Consider the following 26,048-nt stretch of genomic DNA (forward strand, 5'->3'; position numbering starts at 1 on the left):
GTCCACTGGGAGTGCTCCACTAGCCTGTGCTTACATCGCTTCTTTGTAGTTCTTTGAACGCGTTCTGTGGTCTTCCCTGAATTTTCTGAATTGTATCTGGGCCCTGGAATCATAGATGTTAGCACAGTGAAGGAAAGCAGTTACCAAAAATCTTAAGTCTGAAAAAAAAAAAATGCAGCCTTGAACTCACTTGTTTTGTCATGCTGTGGGGGCCATCTTTTGAGGCCCAACTGGATTTGGTGTACCAGACAGTTAGGGTCAGGACTCTAATGCCTGAGCTCTTCATGGAGTGATCTAAGCCACGTGGTCGTTGACCAAGGAGCTCTTGCTTTTCTCCTGTCCTCATTTCTAGAGAAGTCCAACGTCCTTGGGAGGTGTTAAAAAGGGCGGGAGGAGGGGAATGTGGCCGTTCCTTTAGTTTTCCACATGTGGAATGCCCTCGGGGCCTCGGTGCACCTGGAACGCAGGTGTGAGCGATGTAGAGCTGCTCCTCTTTTCATGAAATTGGGGGTGGGGGGGCGATGTGGAACAAATAATTACAAAACGCGAGGTCCCCGGCGGGTGTGAGTAACACGCAGTAGTTGAGGTTGACCCAGGGACCTCCTGAGACGGAGCCGTGGGAGAAGGCTGCACCGAGGAGGGAGATTTGAGAGCAAGATCAGAAGGATGAGCAGAAGCTACGAGATGCCAGGGCGCTGGGGGAGCCTCGGCTCGTGTAGGCACTGGCAGGCGTCCAGCGGGAAAGGTGACTTTCAGTGTGAGCGAATGTTGGGGACCAAACTAGAGACAATTCAGAGAGGGCCGTGGTGGCAGTGACCACTGCAGTGTTCCAGGCTACAGGAAATGGTGGCCTGGAGTTGGTTGATCATAGTGGGGGAAAGAGACTAGAGGTTTGCCCCTACAGTGGATGGGTAGCATCGCCCTGCGAGGGGACTTTTGGTGGCTGGTGGAACTGTTTACAGAGCTGGGGGAGTAACAATTGGAGGGTGATGAAGGGGCGGGCACCAGTAATTCCACTGTAGACGTGTTCCGTTCGAGATGCTTGTGGGGTGTGCAGGTTGGGGTGTCAGGCAGACAGGTGGGCAAACCAGTCCAGAAGCTGCTGTCTGTCTGGGAGTCTGGGAGCTGCGGTAACCATGGTGCAGCAGGTGAACCAGATCGCGCAGGGGAAGAGCACAGGAAGAGAGAGCAGGTCACGGAGGAGCCAGCAAAGGGCACGGGAGGGAAGTCTGCCCCGCAGCTGAAAGAGGAGGGTGTTTGAAGCGGAGGAAATGATGCGGTCGAGGTGACTCACATGAGGGCAGAAGAGTGTCACTGGAATGTGCAGGCAGGTCTGTGGGCACGTCATCGTCCGCTGAGTTCAATGTGACCTGCCGTCACAGTGCTCTGTCGTCATCCTCTGGGACGCGCTGTGGGAGCTCTGAGCGGTGGGGCCCCTGTGGCAGGTGGGGTCAGCGTTGAGGGCACATACGGGTGTATTCTCAGTACAAGATTCAAAAGCAAACACCACATTTTCCTAAATTTTCAGGTGTATCTCATTGCACCTCTGTCTTTGGCCATTTTATTTGTCATTTCTTACCTTTCTACAGATTTTTGAAGTTTGTTAGAAATTTCACCATATAGTATTGTGATTCTAAGATGCACTTTTTTCAGCATATCTGAAATCAGGATGTTTTAGAAACAATCAAGTTTTAGATCTTATAATTTGAATTAATAAGAGTGACGTAACTATTAAACATATATTCAGTATACAGTTTTCCAGGACAGCCTACATGGACAGAAAAATTTATTTAAATTTTACTAACAAAGGAGTAGGAGCAGGTTTTGGAGGGGGTGGGGTTGAGGCCGGTGGGGACCATCTCGAAGGACAAGTCGTTCCAGGGCAGTCCTCTGGAAGAGGGGGCAGCTGATTCCTGGTGACGGCGTCCCTCTTGCCTATCTTTGGATTGGGTTTTCTGCCATTTTCACCGGAAAAAGTCCTGACACAGAGTGAAGGAGCGTTTGCAGGAAGAAGGCAAACTCAGCCACCAGCGGGGACTGGACTAGTCAGCGGAGTCATTGCTGACCTTCACCAGGGCCTGTCCAGGGGCTTTAGGGAGCATTGTTTTGAAGTGGACACATCTTGGGCTTATCTTATTTGAGGTGTGGGGCCCCGGATGTGGTCTTCTACAACGGTTATTTCTCATAGGAAGTTCTTATGTGTGACTTTTCTTTTTGAGAACTATGTTATGGAGACTTCACTATTCTTAAAGTTGTAGCACAGATTTATCAGGAGTGCTGCTTATTTAAAATTGCGCATGCGAGTGGTATTAGGAGTCGTTTCAGGTCCATGTCAGAGAATTGAAGTGGAAGCTCTGGATGAGGCTCCCAGCTTACTGCTGATCCACGTCTCTGAACGGAAGGAAAGTGTAACTGGTGCAGGGGAGGCTGCAGAATTGACTTCTGAGTCCTGCCAGAACAGCGGAGCTGGGGCAGTGCTTCTGGCTTGTGGGGGGCAAGCTGTCCGTTAGGGCCCTCCAGGGGTGGCTGCACCTTGGAGTTAGTTCTGTCTATTTCTCAAAGCATATCTGTGTCAGAGTGACTGGTGCCTGGGCCAGTGGTTTAGGAGCTCTTAGAGGAGGGCAAGGAATCTGTGTTTCTGTGGCCACTGTTTGTGAAACTTCAGTTTTCTTTCTTTCTCAGTTTTCCAATGTATGTCACTTAATTCCCTCTAAGGCAATTCAGGATAATTGCCAAATAGATGGGCTTATTCTTTCTCTTACACTGCAATGTGCACTTTTAAACAGCTCCTCTGTTGACTGTGATGTAGAATGTTTCCGAGAGCCACTGTCCGCTGTGGGGTGGGCTTGCTTTGTTGGTCTTTGTGTCACCTCAGTACGTTAGAAGGCTTCCCTGTCCTCCCCACCCCCTTGTTTGTCCTATGCTCTCATAATTTTCTGCCCCCTGTATCCAGTTTCTGATCACTAAGGGATCAAGACGTGAACTGATCAAGCAGGGTTAAGCCTGATATACCCTAGGGATTCCCTGCAGAGACGCTCCTGTTCCCATCACAGCGCACACTAGCCCCTCGCGTGTCCTTCCCAAACAGGGATTTAAAATCTCTGGTGGCTTCATAGTTCCCTCTACCCTAGGATTAAGGTGAACACTTCTGTCACTCATGGAAATGACATAAGTAGTCATCATGTCAGCTGTTCCACACGAGAGCTGTTCCTGTGGAAAACCACTCTGGCTATGAACTGTGCCTCAGTGATTGAATTAGAAAACAGGGTTAAAAGTTGGGAAGTAAGCGTTTGTCCATAATTATTAATAATCCAAGTGTTGGTATAATTTTGGGAGTTTACTTCTGTTACTTTCATTTTACTGCCTCCACCTGACAAAATGTGTATGTAGAGCCTTTGAAGAATAACTTTTAGCCTAAAATTCTTATCAGTAGCTATATAAATCCTTTCTGTTGTTTAAACTCAGCCCCTTCTGTTTTGGCAATGTTTTTCAGCTGAGAAACATAACCTAAGCACAAAATATGATCGGTTACAAATATCAGGAAACCATAAATTGAGAAAATGTAACAATCCTTTGATATCTGTAGGTGTTGCAAGTACTCAGTCAAGGTCATTTAACTTTCCAATGTGGGTTTCCAACCACCAGTGTTTTTTCTAGAGTATGATTAGTATAGCCCTTTTTTCAGCGAAACCTTTTAGGTAGAAAGAAGCATTAATTATCAACAGAGACATTCAGCTCGTTCACTTCACGTAAAGTAGATATCCAGTAGGAAGACTCTTAGTGTCTAAACAAGCCGTGCTGCATACCTACCAGCAACTAGCATGGGAACGTGTGCCTGCCTGTTAGCGGCACATACTGGCGGTATTTACCGGGTGTTTCTGAGAAATGAAATGACCGTTAGAACTCAATGGATAGTACATTTAATGGGTCTGGATGGGGACGGTGGTAGCTACCAAAGATGTAAACACAGTACTTTAGTGTATCTGAAGAGTCAGGAATCACAGCAGTCTTTTCACAGCTCCAGTCACCCGAACTTCTTTTTACCTTTTCCACAATCATCTGAAATGGCCCTAAGGCTCAAGTCACCAAAACCAATTTGTCCGTCAAATGGTTAAGTTACCAAGTTAACAAAAATTTATAATAAATATTCTTGAAGAATATGTTTTTATATATTGAAAATTTTTAGTAAATTGGTAATTCTTGTGAACTGGTCATTTGGTCAGTGGGCCTGATATTGTTTAAAACCCCTTAACTCAGTTGAGATCTGCTTGGCTGTTGGAATAGATCCAGCTCCTTCTTCTACCTTGTAGGGTATTTTTGTGTAGGAACAGGAGCAGAGAGTCGGGGTTCTGTCCAGTTGTCAGTCCTACCTTTGCCCTCCAGCTCACCCGTTGAGTTTTCTTTCTTAACCATTTGTTTTCCACTGACTTGGAAGATTACTTAGAAATCATTTTGGTCCAACTTAAAATAATATTATTATTTTCCTATTGAGTTTAAATCTTAAATTGTAAGGTAATCTTATTTTTAAAAAATCAGTAAACCCCAAGCAAAAAGAAGAAACATTATTTTATCCATCCTCTTTCTTACCAGTTGATCTTTATCATTTCAAAGGTGGTGATCACTTCTTCCCAGTTCGATAGCTGTGTGCATTTAATGAGCATTTTCTTTATTTTATGACTCCAAAGCTTTGTGTACCTAGCTGTTCTAGGGCCTTTCTGGGGGAATCAGAACAAGCAAATGTTGCAGAGCAGTCCCTGGTCCCACCTGGAGTTGCCTTTGGTGTCTGGGTCTGGACCCATTGGTGACATAGAATTTGGGGCCAGGTTGATCTGAAGGTATCCCAGCCCAACATGCATTTGGGGCAATGGTTGTGTGGCAGGATGAAGCACTTTCACCCCCCGTTCTGCCTTGGTCAGTTCTGTTTCTTAATTGTTTGTGCTTAAGCCTTTGCAGGCATTATAACCTGTTCTTGGACACTTAATGGAAAATAACTTATTTTTCTAGGAAGAATGCTCGGCTAAACTTTATTATATGTGCTACTGTGCACATCTGATTATATCGTTAGGATAGAATACAGCGTATACAGTCAAATGGGGTTGGTGCTGATTATTCAGACCTATGTAACAATAGCAATCCAAATAAAAATACATAGTAGCTACCTTAAAAATTAAAATACTAGAGTAAATATAAAAGATTTGCCGTTCAAGTTGTTTGATAGACTGTGGTAAATGATGGTTGAGTTGTGGTGACAAATGACACATGTAAAGAGCATGTGGCTCAACCTAGCAAAGACGGGAATGAGGTGAGCAGGTTGTCCCCCTCTTGCCACCGTGTCAGCGTGCCTTGTGTTCACCTGCTGTTACTCGTGACTCAAAAAATGCTAACATGCAGGGGGAGCCACAGTTGAACCAGTGTGACTCCCACACCATGCTAACCAACCTCCTTCCATGCTTAGGAATTGCATGTGAGCTCATTCGAGTTCCAGAAAGGCATGTTGCATATCCCTGAGGGCTTTTGCTGGGTACTGTTCTAGTACCTTCCAACAAAAGCCGCGTGCCAGCTCAGCAGGATTACGTGGTGCTCCTTAAGGTTCAGATTATCATTCTGTCCTCTGACAGCAGAAAATTGTGTCTTACTGTTTTGATTTGCAATTTTTCTATTACTGGTAAAAATTATGTTTAGAGACATACATGGTTTTTTTTGTTTTGTTTTTTATTTGTTTGTGTGTTTTTGCATTCAGTTCCTGTCCTTCTGAGAGTCTAACAGAAAAACTCGGGTGGAGGAGGTGGTTTAGCAGTGGAGTCCCCACCCTTAACCTCTCTGCCACCCACCTTGACAGAGGCCTGGTCACCTTGCTGCCACCACCGAGTGCACCACCTGAACAGGGTGCACCCCAGTTACTTCTCCTGTAGGGTGGGGCTGGGGGTTGGGTATTAAATGAGCACTGAACACAGAGCCTGACGCGAAGTACTTGAGAAATAAAGACTGGCCGAGATGAGGAGAGGAAATAATACCTGCATTATTATTTGCCATGTCTTGTGTGTTCGGTATTTTTTCCTAGTTTGTTGATTGCCTTTACATTTGTTCCTCGCAGTTTGGGTCCTGGAGGGAGTGAAAGTTCTCTGTAGTCTGGCCTCTTGCCCTTCTCTTTATGGCACGGCCCACCCCTGCATCAGAATCACCTGTAGGCCTTGCGCTCTTAAATGCTTTGTCTTATTTTCACTGTAAAACTGCGTGCATGTTCATTTTGGAAAATCTGGAAAAAGCATATAAAGCTAAAAATAGTGACACTCCCCCTATGGAACTTTAAGGAAGAGAACTGCTTCTGGCTCCACCCCAGATTTTCGAATCATAGTCTCTGGAGGGAGGAACGGGGAATCTATGTTTGAAGAGGTCTCACTGGGGATTGGTTAGGAACCACTGCTTTGTATTTTTTTGATGAAGGCCTTTGCATTACAAAGGCGATAAAGGCCTTCATCTTTATTTCCTTCTTCTGCCTTTACGATTTTATTTTTTATCTTTGATTCTTCATTGTTTTCTATGGATGCTTCAGATTCCCCCACCACCACCACCACAACCCCCCCAAAGTGGAATGTTTTTTGGTTGTAAAAATAGTAGATGTTTGTTGTAAAACATTCAAACAATACATAATTTTAAACATGATCCCATCCCTGCCCAGAGATAACCACCAGATAATCTGTAGGTTTTTCTAAGAACAGATACGAGCATACAAGGTTCATAAGGAAACAAATAACTTTATGGTGCTATCTATAACTTTCTTTTTTAGCTCAATATGTTAGAGAGAGCTTTTCATGAAAGCGTAATGGTCTAATGTGTTATTATAACAATCATTTTATTACATTTCAAAATATTTTGTAGGTTAAGAATCTGGTCAGGCCTTGGCTGGGCCATTCTTTTGGTCCACATAGCTTTGACTGGGGTCACTGAGGGCTGCCTTATTTTTAAAGGCTGCATATTATTTCATTAGGTCAATAGCCACAATTCGTTTAATTAGTCTACCTTTGAAAGGCAGTAAGGCGTTTTCCACTTTTCATTTGTTAAATCAGGTGTGATGCCTGTCGTTGCACATACATTTTAGCCAGTTCAGTTGCTTCCCTAATAATAACTCATAAGGAGTGGAACTGCTGAATCAAAAGAAGCACACATTTTTCTTTTTGTTACCTGTTGCTTTCCAAAGTCATACTAAATTGCATTATCACCCGAGTCCCTGAGAATTGCTGTTTCTCTGTATCCTCATCAATACCAGTTATTACTACCTTTTTGTCGTGGTCATATTGATAGGTAAAAAATGCCTCTGTTTTAATTTCATTTCTTTGATGATTAGTTAGATCAAACTTTTAAAAGTAGCTTTTATTGAGATATAATTTATATATGGTATAATTTCCCTCTTGAGAGTATACAGTTCAGTGGTACTTAGTATATTGTACAACTGTCACCATAGTCAATATTAGAGCATTTTCATCACCCCAAAAAGAAAGCCTGTACCATTAGCAGTTACACCCTATTTTCCCTGATCCCTCAGCTGGAGGCAACTACTAATCTATTTTCTGCCCCTATGGATTTATCTATTCTAGACATTTCATAGAAATGGAATCATACAATATGTGGTCTTTTGTGACTGGCTGTTTTCACTTAGCATAATGTTTTCACAGTTGATCTGTGTTGTATAATATTCCATTTAGGATATATCACGTTATATTTTTCCATTCATCAGTTGATGGGCATTTGAATTGTTTCCATTTTTTTGGCTATTATGAATAATGCTGCTACAAACATTGTGTACACGTTTTTGTGTGAACATATGTTTTCAGTTCTCTTGGGTATATGAGTATACTTAGGAGGGGAATTGCTGAGTCATATGGTAACTCTATTTAACCTTTTGATGAACTGCCAGACTTTTCCAAAGTGGCTGCTCCATTTGACATTCTAGAAGTGTATGAGGGTTCCAATTTTTCCATGTGCTTGTTACTGTCTGGGGCTTTTTTATTGTAGCCATTCTGCTGGGTGTGAAGTGGTATCTCATTGTGGTTCTGATTTGCATTTCCCTCATATCTAATGGTGTTGAGCATATTTTCATTTGCTAATTGACCAGTTGTATTTTGGGGGGGGGGAATGTCTGTTTGTATTCTTTGTCCATTTTTAATTAGGTTGTCTTTTTATCATTGAGTTGTGGAGCTCTTTGTATGTTTTAGATACAAGTCCCTTATTACATCTATGATTTGCAAATGTTTTCTCCTATTGTTTGGTTTGTCTTTCACTTTCTTCATAGTGTCCTTTGAAGCCTAACAGTTTTTAATTTTAATGACGTTCAATTTATCTTTTTTGTTGTTTGTGCTTTTGATGACATATCTAAGAATTTATTGCCTAATCCAAGATCATGAAGATTTACTCCTATGGTTTTTTCCCTAAAAGTTTTGTAGTTGTTAGCTTTCACATTTGGGTCTTTTATTCATTTTAAGTTTTGAGTATGATGTGAAGAAGGGGTTTAATACCTTCATTCTTTTACATGGATATTCAGTTGTCCTATCCTTTTCCTCACCGTTAGTTGAAAAGACTATTCTCTCCATTGAGTTTTCTTGGCACCAAGGCATTGAACATTTTAAGTGCCACACATAACCTTTTTGGAAAACAATTTGGCAACATGTATCAGGAGGTTTAAGAATGGTCCTGACTTTTTATTTTATTTTAATTATTTATTTATTTTTATTAAATTTATTGGGGTGACAATTGTTAGTAAAATTACATAGATTTCAGGTGTACAATTCTGTAGGTCCTGACTTTTGACTCACTATTTCCACTTATCAAAAACAATCAATTTTTCCCTCAGTTTTTCAACTTTAATCTTACGTTTTTATATTTTTTCTTATCCTCATTTTAAAAATATTCTTTACTTTTTCTAGCACTCTTATCGATTTTAATCTATTTTTATTCATTCTAATTCATCTGGAATGTATTTTTATATTTTAAGGTGATACTAAGGATCAATGAATGTATATGTATCTTTTCCCAGACTTCTTAAAAGAAATCTATCGCTTTATAGTTTCGGTATTTGGCAAGACAGATTTCTCCCTTTATTCTTACTGATTTTCAAATTTTTTTTGTCTATTACAAAAAAGCAAAGAAAATTGCATAAAATGTATGCATTACTGTTAGGGGAATTTACAACACCAGTTTTTGTTCTGTATTTTTAAAGGGAGATTCTTGTCTAAGCACTTTTCTTCCCTTCTCAGTGCCTGCCTGGGCCGTGGGGACTGCAGGCAAGTTGGTGGAGTCTGAGGGTGCTTCTGACATAGATTTCAGGCCACTTGCAGTTCCTACAACCCTTCCATCTCATTGAGCAACAATCTGAGAAGGAGGAAGTTAAATACGCCCTGTGTTTGTAAGCCCTTTGTAAACTGGACCAGTCCTGTACAAGTATGTGGCTTTACATGGGGAGGGCCAAACACAGGGACAGGAGACATATCTTCTGTTCCATTTTGCTGTTGATTCAGCGTCACCCTCCAGTTTACTTTTGAGACACATGTAAACAATGTGTAGAGCTCATTAAGCATCTACAGATAGATAATAGACCATGTTTTGAATGTGCTGTATAGTTTCCAGCCGTGCTGTTTGTACATGTTGAGGTTTCAGCATGCCGTCAGGTATAGTTCAAAAGATGCTAAGAACATCCCAAATGAAAAACAATGTGTTAACCTTTAATAACTTAAAAACAATCTGTTTATAATTTAATTGTAAGATTAGGACTTTTTACCTGACTTTTAAAATATGATTGATTGATTCATTGATTCATTGATTTTTTTGTATATAGCATTTCTGTATTTTGAGAAACAACAGGAGGAAACTGGCTTGGTCTCTTTAAGTCAGTGTCGTGCAAAAGTAAAGGGAGAGGTTGGCAGTCAGTATGTGAAGAACCTTAAAAACGATAACCAGGTGTAGGGTGTAAGCCTTAATTGGGTCCCGATGTGTGAAAACCAGCTGTAAAAGACATGTAGACAACTGGAGAGATTAGTATGTGGACTAGGTATTAGCGGATATTAAAGAGTTGTCGCTCATTTTGTTAGGTGTGATAATGGTATCCTTTCCTCTCTGCTTTTCTGTTTGAAATTTTCATAACTGCAAAAGAAAGAGACCCAAACAAGGATCATCTTACATTTCTCACATTCTTCTGTTATGTCCATTCTGTTCATTTCTGCTTGGACTTTCTAGTCCATGGGAATATGCTGATCAAGGAGACTTTTCACATCGATAACTGAATGCTGCTGGAGGCATAGTCAGTAGCTATTTGTTTGTTGAAACTTTATTTTAAATTGTGAGAAAAGGTGGGAGGGAGGTTACAGTTTATGCTCAGCAATGAGAGATTGTATAAATGAATGTATAGCCATACATTCATTACAAATCATGCTGTCATACTGTATGAGACAACCCAAAGGTGTGGGACAGAACCTGGAGTAAAGACAATGCCAAATATAAATATTTGTCATATATATGATAGAAGACTGTGGATAATGGTTCATACATATGCATGTACATAGTAGGAAAAAAGACTGGAAGAAGAAGAACCTATCAACACTTTAGTAGTGGACTCCCGGATACTAAGATTTCAGGTGTTAGTTATTTCCTTAGTAGTTCTGTTGCTTTCCGAATTGTCTACAGTGTGTATATATACTTTTATAATCAGGAAAGATAATCATAAGGAAAAGAGGCTTTTTCTCTAAGGAGCTAAGTCCTGGTCCGTCAGGAAGCCCCTCCTCTCAGGTAGGACTCTGCTTTTGTTCGGGACCATGGTTCAGCTTCCAGGAGCTGTGCTCCTGAGCCCAGCCATGCAGCATTTTTACACGCTTGTTTTCTGAGTTCTGTTTCAAAACAGAAAACCCTATCACTTTTTAAAAATGAGCTTTGGTTCATTAAGAAATATTTTATACTTGTTTTTTATCGTGATTGCAAGAATGTAGTTTTGATTCTTAATTTGAAGAGTCGGAGTGATGGTATGTTTTAGGGGAGGCAGTGAATGTTGTGAAATCAAGCTTGGAGATCTATTCTCAGAACCTTAGAGTTTGTCTGAAGAATGTTGGTAGATTGTACAGAGGAAGAAGATTCCATAGGTCACCTTTGCCGTTTTCTTTGCAGTTAAGTGGTATAGTCAGTCTGACTTGTTATTTTCAAAGGATGAAAGCAACTAAACTCTATTTCTGTATCTTTAGCAGATCATCAAATACTATTTGAAAATACTGTTAGATGTCTGAGTGGAAATTTTAATGGAAGGAAAAGCATTTCATAAGCATTAGCAATTGTACTAGATAGTCATATTAAAGATAAGTGTCATATTATCCTTTTAGGAGAGGCAATGAATACTGCAAGTATTGTCCTGCTGGTCACGAGATTGTGAATGAATCCAAAGGGCGGCTCCGATTCTTTGCTGCATCAGATATTTTTCCATTAAGTTGAACCACACGAATTTGCCAATGTTTGGCCATTTAGGCCTACAGAAACAAGTTCCATATGGCTTAACCTAAGATAATACACAGCTTTTCCAGCACAAGTGTATATTGTAGAGTGAGTTGGGTTTTGGTTACTGCAGTTAAGAAAAAGCGCCATTGTGCTCGCCTCGGCAGCACATATACTAAAATTGGAACAATACAGAGAAGATTAGCATGGCCCCTGCACAAGGACATTACACCCGTTTGTGGGGGGGCAAAAAGAAGCATCTATACTACAACAAAAAAAGAGTAAGCAGCATTTTTTTGCTCTGAGATAATCAAGCGCAGGTGAACTTGAATCGGCCTTGCTTCTCAGTTGGTTTATTTCTTTGCTTCTTTATCTTCCTTAAAGTCTCTGATGAATTAAAGCGAACCATACATACCAGCTGCCCTCTCTCTGTGGCCAATATTATGCATCAGCTTTAACATTAGTTTGAAAAGTAATTAATGAACATGACTTGGAACTCTAAACCTTATTAAAATGTTTATTAATTTGTTTTATTTTAGTCTCAGATGCAAACATCAGTGGGAATTGTACCCACACAAGCAATTGCAACGGGCCCCACTGCAGATCCTGAAAAACGCAAACTGATACAGCAGCAGCTGGTTCTACTGCTTCACGCTCATAAATGTCAGCGACGAGAACAAGCAAACGGAGAGGTTCGGGCCTGCTCTCTCCCACATTGTCGAACCATGAAAAATGTTTTGAATCACATGACACATTGTCAGGCTGGGAAAGCCTGTCAAGGTAAGTGCCATTTTCTGAAATCCTATTGGCAGAGCTTAGGATGAAATTTGTCCTTAGTCTTAGGCAGCGTTCTTGTTAATAAGGTTTCCGCAGCCTACGTCTCCACAGACCATCCAGTCAGATGCCACTGCAACACTTACCTACTGAGGAGAAAGGCAATTTTCTTTTATAATAGTATTCTGTGACTTTCTACTGGATGAGGCTGTCCCTGTATTTGTTCCTTTCCTCCTTCCTCTGTCATGGAAGACATTTGTCACTTCTTGAGCACTGTCTTCATCATCAGTGTCTAGACTACAGTTCTTTTGGGCAGCGTAGCCAGCACACATGCACACACACACCTTCCCTCGACCCGGAGCATCTGCACCTGTCTTGCAGTTGTGTCTTGTGTTCCGACTGCCGGGGCCTGCGGCCTGTTCCTCCACACTTTCGTCTTGAGGCTGATCAGATCCCAGGGGACTTGTCCTGGGTGATATCCGTGACACGGGGAGCTGCGTACTGCATCGTCTCTGCCACCTCCTTCCTTCCCCCCAAGGAGGGGCTGGATCAGGCACATCACGTGCCCCCCTTTCCCCTCTTTTATGGCAGACCCCTCAGTTCTGAAGAAAGTGTTTCTTACTAACGGCTGTACTTTCCTTTCATCTTTATCCTCTTTCCTTCTCTTCTTTCTTGTGCTCCTAAACCTTGGGGGAGAATCTCTCCCTGATCTCCCTCTCTCCCTTTGTGACATTTGTGACAAAGCCTAACCCTGATCCTGATGGAGAAGCCGAGGTGGGTTATGTTAGACCTTTAGAAAGAAATCGCAATGCCTTAGGATGGAAGTGAAGATATAGACTGAGAGTAACCAGGTTTAATTTCCCTCTCAAGTACCTTGAAAAGTGCCTGGGGTCCCCTTCAGAATTTCCACAGCCTCCTCATTTGCTTTTCTATCTGTTTCTTCAACTATAGTATTTAGATGATTTCATCCTTAAAGATAATGTAAAATGTTTGTGTTAAATAGTGACATTACAGAATGATTTGTTCTACCTTTCATTCCAGTTGTCCAGTACTTCAGGTCAAATAGGTTTGGTTTTTTGTTTTTGTTCTGTGGGCTGAATCTTAATCACCATCATTCATAACATTGCTTCTATGGGAAGTTTTTGTTTGCAATTCTCAACAGTCGACTTACAAACTTTTTGGAAAACAGCCAGTTTGTAAGTTGAGGACTGTCTGTACTGTGTTATGGTTACACTTGTTACCATTTTCTTATGGAATCTGGCATTATAATTTAGGTATAATTGAAAGTGTGACGATTTGGATAGAAAAATAACATCTCGTTGTTTTTCTGGTCATAGTTGCCCATTGTGCATCTTCACGACAAATCATCTCTCATTGGAAGAACTGCACACGACATGACTGTCCTGTTTGCCTCCCTTTGAAAAATGCCAGTGACAAGCGAAACCAACAAAGTAAGTGAGCATTGGGGGTAGAGAAGCTTGGAGATGAGAAAATAAGCTATTTCCGAGGAGAATACAAAGCGTAGGTAGGGAGCAGGGCAGAAATTACTAACCACAAAATATAGTGGCGAGTGGAGACATACAGTGACAAAGGATGAAGCCGAGCTTAGCGAGTAGACAGATTGTCAGTGTCCTCAGTGGACATGGTCATTTGGGAATTTCCTTCCCTGCCCCACCCGAGCCCCCACCTCCTGCACTCTAGAATTGGCCACAGTGGGGCAGTGCAAGAGAGAGGCGGGTCGCCAACACGATGACTCTTCTGTTTCTTGACAGATACTCAGTATCTGAGGATTTGAATGTCATGTCACTGTAATTACAGCAACTTTTGGGGCCGGGGCGGGGAAAATAAGGGACGCTTCTTTTGGAATTGGCAACCCCTTATCCTAAAGTAAGTTTGGGAACTGTGTCCTAGACAAGTCAGTCAGGCCAGGTCAGTATAGAATCCCACATGGAGACATTTGAGAGGTTTCCCTCCTCCTTGGAGCTGCAGTTCCCAGACCTATTTGCATAACTAACAGTTTATTCAGCACAGATTAAGAGTGTTTGCCCCAGACTGGCCACATCGGATCATTCCCATTGTTTTGTCATCTTCGAGTCTGTGTAGCCCTTAGCTGATCGGTTAAGCAGTGTGATCCCTGCTCAGAGGGCCGATGTGTGGCTCCCAGGGGTTCCCTGTCGCCATCAGAACAACGAAAGGATGAGCATCTCTTCCCAGTTTCCAGTCCTTTCCTGTCATTTCAGAAGTAGAACTGTGGTCTTTGGGGGTGTCCCTCAGTCTAGACAGAAGGACGTGCTCTTCAGTCTCCTGTCACCCTCCGGCTTCCAGCACAGCGCAGCCTTGCTCACCTTCCTCCGCCTGTACGTCTGTGCCCTCTTGCTACCCATCCCTGCTTGTGTTCATGACTCTCATTCTTCTTGATCATCTTCCTCAAGACGCCACTGCTGCCTGGAGAATGTATGCCACTTTTCTTTCTGGTTGTTTCCGAGTGGCACAGGGAAAGACGGAAAAGCATGTTGTTCCTACGAGTGTCAGGGAGCGGAGAAGCGGTGATAGCCTACGTGCTTTCTCTTTAAGTCCAGCGAGCCGACTCCGCAAAACTGTCTGTGTCACATAGAAGAGACATAATGGGCTCATGGGCTTGTTTTCCTCCCTCCTTCTGTACAGAAGGAGTCTTACTAAGTTGCCTTTAAAAGTCACTTTCCAAAATCAGTTAAATTATTCTTTGACCAAAGTTTGAATTAATACACAGTATTCCATGATATCTCTTATATAAAGTGATGGTCTGGGAATCTGGGTCTTCTAGAGAACAGATACTTGGGACAGTAGTTAGAGTGAAATACAGTCTGTTTTTCCTCCAAGTTAGTATAAAACTGTTTTTGTTTTTTTTTTAACTAGTGTATTGTGATGGTTACAATTTCTTGTGTTTTAGGATGCATTTCAGGAATAGGCTTTTGAAGTGCTAAAATATTCATTGTCGAGTTTGTAGTTGTACAGTATTAATTCCATGAATAATGAGTTACTGCTTCATTCTGAACTTTTAATTTGGGACTTTTTGTTTTTAGAATGTGTTGCCATGACAATTATAAACTTTTGTGATTTCTCTTTTTAAGAAATGCTGTGGTTTTTGTTTAAAAAAGAAAAGAAACGTATGTGGTTTTTTGTGTTTTTTTTTTAACATCCTTATAACTGCTTGGCTGTTGTGACAATTTATCTAGTGCGTGCTCTCTGAAGTGGTAAACCACAGTGTTTCTACTAGTCATAATGTAAGGTGTTACCAGGGTGATTTTACAATACAAAGTCACGGGGAATGTTTACATTAATTTTGTGCAAGGTTTTGGTAATTTTTCATGAAAGAAATGAAAGCACTTATTTTAAAAAAAAATTCCAAAGGCTTCTCAAGTTAGGTTTCAGCTTTGAATGTATTCTTTTGGCTCTGATACTATCATTTTGTGCCTATAGAGGAGTTTGATATGACGAGTGAGGAAGTTTCAGCATTGTCTTTCTTGTAAATGTTTGTTGATGTTTTTCAACAATCGTAAAGCAAATTGTACTCATCACGGGTAAACACTGAGGATAGGGTAAAGAAGAAATGTGGATCCAACCCTCCAACAGCTGCAAGTCCGAAGGACTGAAGTCAAGACAAGTCACCAGTCCTGGCAGTTCTCGGGGGGCAGGGGGGCTTGATGGAGCCCAATTTCAATAACAGAACAATAGAACATTCTAGACAGCACGGGTGTCTGGACAGCTGCCATGCCTGTGAGGGCAGGATCTGACAGCTCAGAGGTGCCTGTGCAACAAGCGAGGTGCTTCAGGGAGAGAAGCACTGTTGGTAGTGAGATGGGGAGGATCCGTGGGGACTGAGACCCACCTGTGCCCACTGGTGGAGTGTGTGCCCTGTGCCACCAAGGCTGTGCTTTCCAGGCAGCATTTCCAAGAGATGCTCTCCTTACCTGAGCCACACATTCCACTACCTGACTTTTCTCATTAATTTCTCTATGGAGAGAACCTGTCAGAATCACCTGTGGAGCTAACCTTGATGGTCTTTGAAATGAAACCCAGACATGGTTACCTTTCTGGCCTATGTTGAGATTTTGTTTGCTTTTTCTTTGTGTTCTAGAGATTCTGTAATCACTGATCTTGACCTATCCATCCCTTAAGAAGACATTCAGATTGTATTGAATAATTAGGATTTTCAAGGTGTCTGGCTAAAGTGGCATGTGACTCAGTCAATTCCAGGGCACAGGGTGGCATGGAGGACTGGAGCTGTGTGGACACACGACCAGATTCCCTGTTCGAGCTCGTGTTGCCTCATCAGTGAGGTTCTTGCTGCTCCGGGTGTAGTTCTCAGACCAGCTGCACAGGCCCTGCCATATTGCTTGTTAGAAATGCAGACACTGGGGCCCTGGTCCAGACTCTGTATTAGAATCTGTGTTTTAACAAATTCCCAGGTGATTGGTATGCGCGTTAATGGCTGAGATGCCCTTCTTTGGATGCCTTGAAGGGCTGGGTCGCTGTCCTGGAGCTGTGGAGATTGGAGTCATTCTCTGGGAGAAACCGAGGGTCTCCCAACTCGGGAACCCACAAGGACTGTCAAATGGATGCCACGGGGTCATTCCCAGAGCCAAACAACCCACTCACTGCTGGGCCCTAAGCCCATCCACAGTGCGTCAGTCAGCCGTCTTCCAGCCTGTTGCTTGAATACCTCCACTGGCGTGGTGCTCACTACTCGGCTCGACTCTTCTAATTGTAGGCACTCTGATTGTTTGAAATGCCTCCTTCATGATATTGAGTCCAACTCTACCTCCTTCAAACTTCCACTCAGCGTAGCCTCTTAGGTGCTCAGTAAGTGTTTGTTGAACAGGTTCTTGTTCCACCCAAGAGCTCTTCACAGATTCTCAGTCACCTCTTTTGACAGACTGGTTGGGGTGGAGAGCAGAGGGGGCAGTGGAACCTAAGTGGGTGTAGGGACAGAGCGGTGGGCTTCTTTGCCCCTGACTTAAGTACCAGTCATTGGTGATATGTTTAATTGGAATGGCTTTGTCCTTGCTCTTCTGTGTAACAGTGTTGCCTCCTCCTGAGTCAGTTGGCTTTTAAAGTAAACCTGTTGGCGGGCTTGTGTGTTCTCACTCAGTGGTGGCTTGATGGGCGGCCTGGTACTGGGGCTGGTGGATTCCCTTTTATCGTGTCCTCTGCACGCGAAGACGCTGAAATGGAAGGCAGGCCCAGTGCACACACGCCTGCGCGGCATTGTGTGGAAACAACTGCAGAGATGTCTGCAGGTCTGAGGAACTTCACAACTTGCTCAGTAGGAATCTGAGTGGTAACTAGATGGTAGCTGCTTTGCCTGCTTCGTGGTGTGTCCCGTGTCCCCCGCCACCCTGATAAAGCTGGAATTTAGTTTGTATCAGTTTTCGTTGGATTTCCAAATTGAGTTCGGTTTCATTGAGAATGGGGACTGAGGTTCCTGGTAAACTAAATGTCGCAAGGTGACAGGGTAACTCGATGGAACCTGCAGTAGGACAGTCTTTGTGCTCTGGGAGGACTGCCTTGGACTTACAGGACAAGTGACAGTGAGTCCTAGAAATAGCCCACTACTAAATGTGGCCTTTTCCTCCCTAAGTCCTGCGCTCCTGATGCAGCTCCAACAGAAGAGTGATGGGGTCATGGAGGCATTAGGGGTTGGTTTGAAGGAATGCCCGCTGATACGACACTGTGTAACCTGACAGTCGATTGTGTATGAAACTGTATAGCGTTAGCTCTAAGAAAGGAAAGAAGGTGCAGAAATGGTGAAAAGAACGCGAGGTTTTGACATTTAAGAAGGTGAACGTCAGTAATATATAAAATTGATTGATGTGGACGGCCTCGTTTCTTGATGATGTCAGATAGACGAAGCATTGCTGTTCGTACACTCCTGTCATTCTTGTTCAGTCCGAAGCACTCCGTGCTGCAGGGCGGGGGTGAGGGGTCTGAGGAAGGCCAGTTTCCCGCTACGCTGCTGCGGCTCCCTTGACCTCTGCTGGGCACCTCCACATACAGAGGCGACGAGCTGCATCACAGGCCGGTCCCACCTTTAGGGAATGTACAGGGAAGACGAGATGAGCTTGATTTCTGCTGCAGGGTCCAGAGCTACATTCGTTTTATATTCATTAGGTAAGTTGTTGTCTCTCCCAACAGACCATATGCTCCATGAGTGCAGGCTTTGTGCGCACGCTGTATCCTGGAGCCTTGCAGAGCGCCTGGCATACAGTCTGCACTCAGTTGGAGTGAGCGACTGAAAATGTGAAGTGTAAATGCCCAGAGAGAAGCAGAGACCCAGTAGGCACTGTGTGAATTCAGGGAAAAATGACTGCTGCCCGAGAGTGAGAGCAGGAAAACATTCATGGATGGGTGGTAACGTCTTTAGCTCCCAGAACAGCTCTAGGTTAACAGTTTACCTGTTAACTCCCCTTTCAATCATCACCCTCACAGTAAATGTCTGTGTTTTCTTAGCCTAAAGTATTGTGTCATCTGTTAGCCGCATTTTGACTCAAATTGGGCCATGCTTAAATGTCAAAGGCATTTTTTTTGTTGTTTGTACTTTGTTTTCTTTACTTCTTTTTTTTTTTTAATTGGGGAAGGGGAACAGGACTTTATTGAGGAACAGTGTGTACTTCCAGCACTTTTTTTTCCCAAGTCAATGTTGATATCCTTCAGTCTTAGTTGTGAAGGACACACTATTAGCTATTAGAAAAAATATTTTTAAATCAAACTGGCAACCTTGTGCCGTTCAGCTTCAAGTTGTCCTTTCAGTCTTAGTTGTGGAGGGCGCAGCTCAGCTCCAGGTCCAGTTGCCATTGCTAATTGCAGGGGGCACAGCCCACCACCCCTTGCGGGAGTCGAGGAATAGAATTGGCAACCTTGTGGTTGAGAGGACATGCTCTGACCAACTGAGCCATTTGGGAGCTCAGCGGCAGCTCAGCTCAAGGTGCCGTGTTCAGTTATAGTTGCAGGGGGCACTGCCCACCATCCCTTACGGGACTCGAGGAGTTGAACCGGCAACCTTGTGGTTGAGAGCCCACTGGCCCATGTGGGAATCGAACCGGCAGCCTTCGGAGTTAGGAGCACGGAGCTCTAACCGCCTGAGCCACTGGGCTGGCCCCTGTTTTCTTTACTTCTGATTGTTAGAAATGTCAAGTTCCAAATGCTTACTTGTCTTCTGATAGGTATATTTTCTTTTGAAATAAAAAATACAATACTGTTTTACATTTAGGAAATAAATGCTTTTATCACAAACACAAAATACAGTGACCAAGTCATCGGCTTCCATGGGAAACGCTGGCTGCCCCAAAAGTGGCATTGGATTTGGGAATGGCATTCACCCTAAGGATGGCATTTGGAGAAGTGTGGATGAAAGTGGAATAGGAAGAACATGTCACTAAAGCACAGCTCTTGCATCCTCACCCAGAAACGGAAGATCGCGTAGATACCTTGTTTCTTTCGAGTCCTCTCCACAGTTGACCACTGTGTGTATCAGACGTAGTCTGGGTCTCTTCTTTCTTATACTACAGGTGATAGAAAAGTGAATCGTCCTATCGTAATTACTTTTCTGTTTACATCCTAGTACTTTTAGAAAATGTAGCATGTCGGTTTCGGGTGTACAAGGGATACGTGTTTAAAGTTTTGGGGTATATCAGCTATTAGGAAAAATATTTTTAAAGATATTGTACATGACTTATTTCAGCTACACACTTGTCATAAAGTATACCTTGGGAATTGCTTTTCATTTATAATGAGGTGCTTGCTGTGTATATTTGTGTCTAATAAGCATTAATGAGTTTGAAATCTGAATATGCTTATTAGAAAAATTAATAGTATGGAATGCGTAATTACCAATATTTTTTTTTACACATTTCGGTTTAATTAAGTTACTGTGATAAGTATTTGAATTGTTTATTTTATTGTTGCAGTGATGGTTGAACGTGAGAATATTACTGTTACACATAATGGCCTGATTTTGAAGGAAAGGCTTAGTGATAGTGTTTTACGTATGAAAGATCGTATGTTATAGTATCAGTTTTAATAGCTGTTATTTACAATATGACTAAAGTTTGAGAGAATTAAAAAGAAAGGAACTGTTAAGAAGAAGAATAAATAATGTGCCGTAAAACTTTTGCCATATTATAAGTGCTCACCAAATAAGGACATTTGGATGGATGGATGGATGGACAGACTGACGGATAGATGAATTGAATGCGAAATAACCAAGGATTTACAAGTTTTGGGTCATCTCTCAGTTAACTGAAGGCCTTGGAAATGGGGTTCTTTATGTTGCCACAGATTTTCCTTTAGGGAAACTAAGGGTGGCTGTGGAAGACAGAGCCATTTCCTGAATATCAGTGGTGCTGAGGTGATAACTGGGTAAATGAAAATTCCTTGCAGAATTGCCAAGCATCCTCCCATCCATTAATTTCAACCAGATCAGTCAGTCAAGTGCGCTGTTTCTTGACCAGATTTACATAGAGCTCAGCATGGTGCCCTCCTGCATAGGAAACTCACAGGAAAGAAAGGTGTGGCACGAATGCAGTCACTGTCCATGTAAGTTATAAGGAATTATGATTTTGTTACTTGGAAGATCTCATCTAGATATCACCTCTGCTCCTTCTGTACCTGTACAGGTGGGCAGTGAAGGACCCAGGGGCAGTGGCAGCAGGAAAGGGGCTTCCTTAGTTCATCTCAGCAATGGCTGACAACCTCCCAACGAATCAAAGCACTTTGTTTTCACGTTTGCCATTTCCCTAAAACTGACTTCTTACAAGTCTCTAGACTTTAATATATATTAATTTTTATTAAGTGATCTGTGATGTTATGGTCTGTTATTTCTAAGACAGAAGCTTGGATTTTCTTTTGCTTTTTGCTCCTTAATTAGTGCCGTGCAGAATAGATGAATAGAACAGGACCCTGCTCTCTGCATACCTCCTTCCTCGGTAATCTTGTTCTAATGCTGCTTCATGACATACATAGATTGTTTTCGGATAAATTTTTACTTCTCAGTAGTTTCTAAATTTATGGGCTTCTCTCTTTTACTTACCTTTTTCGTTTGTTTGTTTGTTGTTATAGCCATCCTGGGGTCTCCAGCTAGTGGAATTCAGAACACAATTGGCTCTGTCGGTACAGGCCAGCAGAATGCCACTTCTTTAAGTAACCCAAATCCCATAGACCCCAGCTCCATGCAGCGAGCGTATGCTGCTCTTGGACTCCCGTACCTGAACCAGCCCCAGACGCAGCTGCAGCCTCAGGTTCCTGGCCAGCAACCAGCACAGCCTCAAACTCACCAGCAGATGAGGACTCTCAACCCCCTGGGTAGGTGAAGGAACTCTCAAGAACTTCTTTGTCCAAATGCAGCACTGGGAATGACACGTCTTCCTGGAGCCTGAGACTGTTTTTAGTTACTGTTTTTACTTTAAATTCAAAGTCATATATGTATATATTATTGTGTTGGTATCTCTTAAATGTTTGAAATAAAAAACTTCCAGGTAAAAGCTAGTGTCCAATGTAGGGAACATGTTACAGGCTTATAAAAAGAAGAACGTTTGCAAGTGAACCAACATTTTTGTTGCTTGCTTATGCCATTTCTTTCTGAACGGTTTTCTTTTTTTTTTTTTTTTTAATTAAATTTATTGAGGTGACAATTGTTAGTAAAATTACATAGATTTCAGGTGTACAATTCTGTATTACATCATCTATAAATCCCATTGTGTGTTCATCACCCAGAGTCAGTTCTCCTTCCATCACCATATATTCGATCCCCCTTACCCTCATCTCCCACCCCCCACCCCCCACCCCCCTTACCCTCTGGCAACCACCAAACCGCTGAACGGTTTTCATAAAGGGCATTTCATATGGCTCGGAGTGCCAAGTCTCACAAATTAGAATTATGGTTGTACCACTTGTATTGACTCCCAGTAGACCATTTATTAGATGGAGAACTTGTAGGTGGTCTGCCAGTTGTAGCAGGTCTTGGATATGGGCTGTCGCACAGCTGGAGGTGACCAGCGTGAACGTGGTCAGCTTAACAGGAGTCTCACAAAATCTCTCCTGTCTCAGCCTTCTCCATGTACTAGAATTGCCGGGTGTCATCTCAGCCTCTTATTTGCCAGTGTTTGGTCATTTGCTCACACATCTCCACAAATTTTGCCAGCTCTGCATATTGTTTCCTTAATAATTTTTTCTTTAAATCGACATCATTCTTTTGAACTTGGGCTTATGCCAAGCAGTTATGTCAGTCACGTTAAATCAAGGTTGTAGTGATACTTTTGTTCTTTTCCTAATACAGCATTTTAACCTTTAAAGTGACTCTTAACAATGACCAATTAAAAACATCTTATTTGTTGCTTTTTGGAGAACAACTTCCCTAATTCATATCCAACTTCTACTGGCCATGACCCTGGATTGGAATGCTAAGACCTGAGTTCTAATCTAACTTCTGTTGATGGTATAATTTGGGACAAGACTATTACCTTCTCTAAGTCTCAGCTTTTTTTCTTACTTTAAAATGAACGCTGTAGACAAATTGACCTCTTATGCTTTTCACCTGCACTAATTTCTATGATTTTATTTTCTGATACGAAAAAAAAATGGACACATATTGTGACAAGTCAGCTTAGTTGCTTAGGGTTTGATACTAATGTAGCCAGAATCAAAATCTGGAGCTGAAATGGACCATTTCTAGTATTTTCCACAGCCATAGAATGCACTTATGATACCACCTAGCCTCCATAAAGATGCCTTATTTTAGTTACAAAGTACAATGTGAAGGAAACTGCAACTTAATTTATACAAGTCAATCAATCACCATTATTGAAAGTAGAACTCCCAGAGTTCCCGCCATAGTGTTCATTATAACATTAAGAATCACTTATTCACATGGTAACTTGTTTATCTGTTTTCAGAACTTCTAAATGTATGTTATAATTTAGGAGTTGATTGATGTCTTTTCTTTCTGTCTTTAAAGGAAATAACCCAATGAACATTCCAGCAGGAGGAATAACAACAGATCAGCAGCCACCAAACTTGATTTCAGAATCAGCTCTTCCAACTTCACTTGGAGCCACCAAGTAAGACCCAAGTTTCCGTCAGCTCCTCTCTGAGTGACAGTCACACATGAAAGTGGCCTGGGGATCACATAAAACTCATGATTCTTTCTAAATATGTGGCAGAGAAAATAGTTTGGGGAGGGGATGCAATTTTTTCTTTGAATTATAAAGGTAGAGCAGGTAATATTAATAGATAAAACATGGTTTCCATTTTGTTGTAACAAACAGCACATGGCTCTCCTAACTTAAACTCTAGAAGTGTCAGATCGTTGAAGGCCTTACTTAAATGAAGTGCCTTTGAGTCATTTCAGTAGACGGATGCAGTGTTCTTGTCCTTCCCTTAGCCCACTGATGAATGACGGCTCCAGCTCCGGAAACATTGGAAGCCTCAGCACTATCCCTACAGCAGCCCCTCCTTCCAGTACTGGTGTTCGGAAAGGCTGGCACGAACATGTCACTCAGGACCTGCGGAGCCATCTAGTGCATAAACTGTACGTTCCCACCTCACTCATGATTTGCACGTGACGGAAGCATTTTGTGGCTAATGACGATGTGACAGTTTTGCAGTTCCATCGATATCTGATTTAATTCCTAAGTGGTCCCCTGGGCCCCAGGTGACAGTGCCCTGTAGCAGCTAAAGAGGGTCACATCCTTGTTTAGGGAGCCACAGCACTGCTGGCAGGTGAGAGAATCCCAGATCCTGTGTCCCCAGTGGGGGGCTTCAGAGCGTTCATGGCTCTGCACTGCAGAGGGGCATGAATTGTGAACCATGTCACAGAGACCACGACTCCTCATGCGGCCAGACCTGTCCTCTGAGCTCTGGGATGTATGAGGGGGCTGGAATTAGCACAGAAGCTTTGCCTTATTTTATGGCTCCAGATTATAGTTGTGGACACCCCTGAGAATTGGGGGAATTTGGGCCTAGTGAATACAGATGGCATGACAATACCATCATACAGCCAGTTAATATACAGGAAGTTAATAATTAATTTTCTCAAGCTAATTAAGTTAAATTGAAAGTGAAGTTGACCAACTTGATTCCCTTGGAGTTGTTTACCTTCGTTATTTTAATCAAACATTTTTGTAGTAAATAGTTTAAAAATTAGGAATTCAAGACCATATCATTCTTGAGATGACCCAGCATTTATTAATAGCAAATACAGTGTTTGACTTGTAGGTAAATCAACGAGTCAGTATTGTCTCTAGAGTGTGACTTAAGTTGTGTACTCATATACTAGGCAAGAGAGAGTTGGGATTTCTCTCAACACTGTATCACCCCCATAGGTAGAGGAGCTTCTTTCTCCATGTCATGTGTAAAATGTCAAAACTGTTTAAAAGTGGGTTGATAGAGTGTGTTGTCCTTTCAGCGTCCAAGCCATCTTCCCAACACCTGACCCCGCAGCCCTGAAGGATCGCCGCATGGAGAACCTGGTGGCCTACGCTAAGAAAGTGGAAGGGGACATGTATGAGTCTGCCAACAGCCGGGTAAGTTGCCACACGTGTTCCAGCCAGCACACATACGGTAGATGTAACTTCCTCTGTCTGGAAATGGGAACATGTTAGGCAGGTAGACTCATCACCTTGAACAGAGGCTGATGAGGGAGACCTCCCAGATAAGACATGAAGCTCCTGCACAGCTCTTAGTCACCTACGGTGTCCCCAGTATAGTGGTAAATGAGGTGTATGAAATTGCATTTTATCCGTGGAGGTCATGTCCACGTCCATGTGGCATTATGTAATGCTTGTACTGTGTCACTGCCAGCAGCGAGGACTATCCAAAAAGAGATTCAACTGGGGAATGAAATGTAACGTGCATTTAGTACCTATTGTCTGTTAAGTCCTGTAGTGTAACTAGGAGTTGAAGAAGAATTTGTGCCTTTGGTTTATTAGTTATAAGTGTTGAATACATACCTTTGCCAGCATACTTAATAAAAAAGTTCATTAATTTGTTAGAACTTACAAAACAGGTCATTCTTTTTTTTACAGTTTTGACTGCCTAATATTGAATGTTATTGCTTTTTAGGATGAATACTATCACTTATTAGCAGAGAAAATCTACAAGATACAAAAAGAACTAGAAGAAAAACGGAGGTCACGTTTACACAAACAAGGCATCTTGGGTAACCAGCCAGCCTTACCAGCCCCCGGGGCGCAGCCCTCTGGGATTCCACAGCCGCAGCCTGTGAGGCCTCCAAGTAAGGACTTCATTCCCTTCTACCAGCCCTTAGTCTGTTGGGGTGTTTTTCCTTCTATGTTCAGAGTGTGTTTCTAAGTACACGGAATTATGTTCTCAGGAAGCCCACATTTTGGAAACTGTGATAGTGGCCATGACCTTGTGCCATTGGCCTGTCTTTGGACATTGAGTGTCTCATGGAGAGGCCCTTTAAACGGTGCGCTGGCGTCCGAATGCACAGTGCTTTGGGACCTGTTGACTGGTTTTCCCTTTAAGTTTGAAGTCCTCAAGATAAAGGTCCTTGTTTCTAAATCAAGGATTATTTTAAATAAGTATATTTTCCTTCCATTACAGATGGACCCATGCCCCTGCCAGTGAACCGCATGCAAGTTTCTCAAGGTATTTAACTGTTGTAGGGAATCATCTCTTGGTTTACTGTTCAGCAGCCACAAAATGTATTGGTGTTTCCATCTTCCCCTCTGTATTTGTTTGTAGCTTCTCTTATTCCTTCTATTCCTTTTCGCTGATAAGCAGAATTCAGTTCCACAAGCAGTATGAATATT

At 42.4% G+C, this 26,048-nt stretch overlaps 1 protein-coding gene and 1 non-coding gene across 2 annotated transcripts in view; both read left to right on the plus strand.

The window, feature by feature from the left end:
- Nucleotides 1-26,048, plus strand: part of CREBBP (CREB binding lysine acetyltransferase) — a 128,091-nt gene that overhangs the window by 58,544 nt on the left and 43,499 nt on the right. Inside the window, 7 exon segments of the mRNA XM_074322705.1 lie at nt 12,006-12,246; nt 21,337-21,579; nt 23,231-23,333; nt 23,657-23,803; nt 24,680-24,797; nt 25,336-25,507; nt 25,840-25,884. Coding sequence (XP_074178806.1) covers nt 12,006-12,246; nt 21,337-21,579; nt 23,231-23,333; nt 23,657-23,803; nt 24,680-24,797; nt 25,336-25,507; nt 25,840-25,884 — 1,069 coding nt within the window.
- Nucleotides 11,618-11,724, plus strand: LOC141569526 (U6 spliceosomal RNA). Its single transcript, XR_012493251.1, has one exon. It is a non-coding gene; the product is annotated as a U6 spliceosomal RNA (small nuclear RNA).

The sequence above is a fragment of the Rhinolophus sinicus genome, linkage group LG18, assembly GCF_036562045.2.
Source record: "Rhinolophus sinicus isolate RSC01 linkage group LG18, ASM3656204v1, whole genome shotgun sequence".
Taxonomy (NCBI): domain Eukaryota; kingdom Metazoa; phylum Chordata; class Mammalia; order Chiroptera; family Rhinolophidae; genus Rhinolophus; species Rhinolophus sinicus.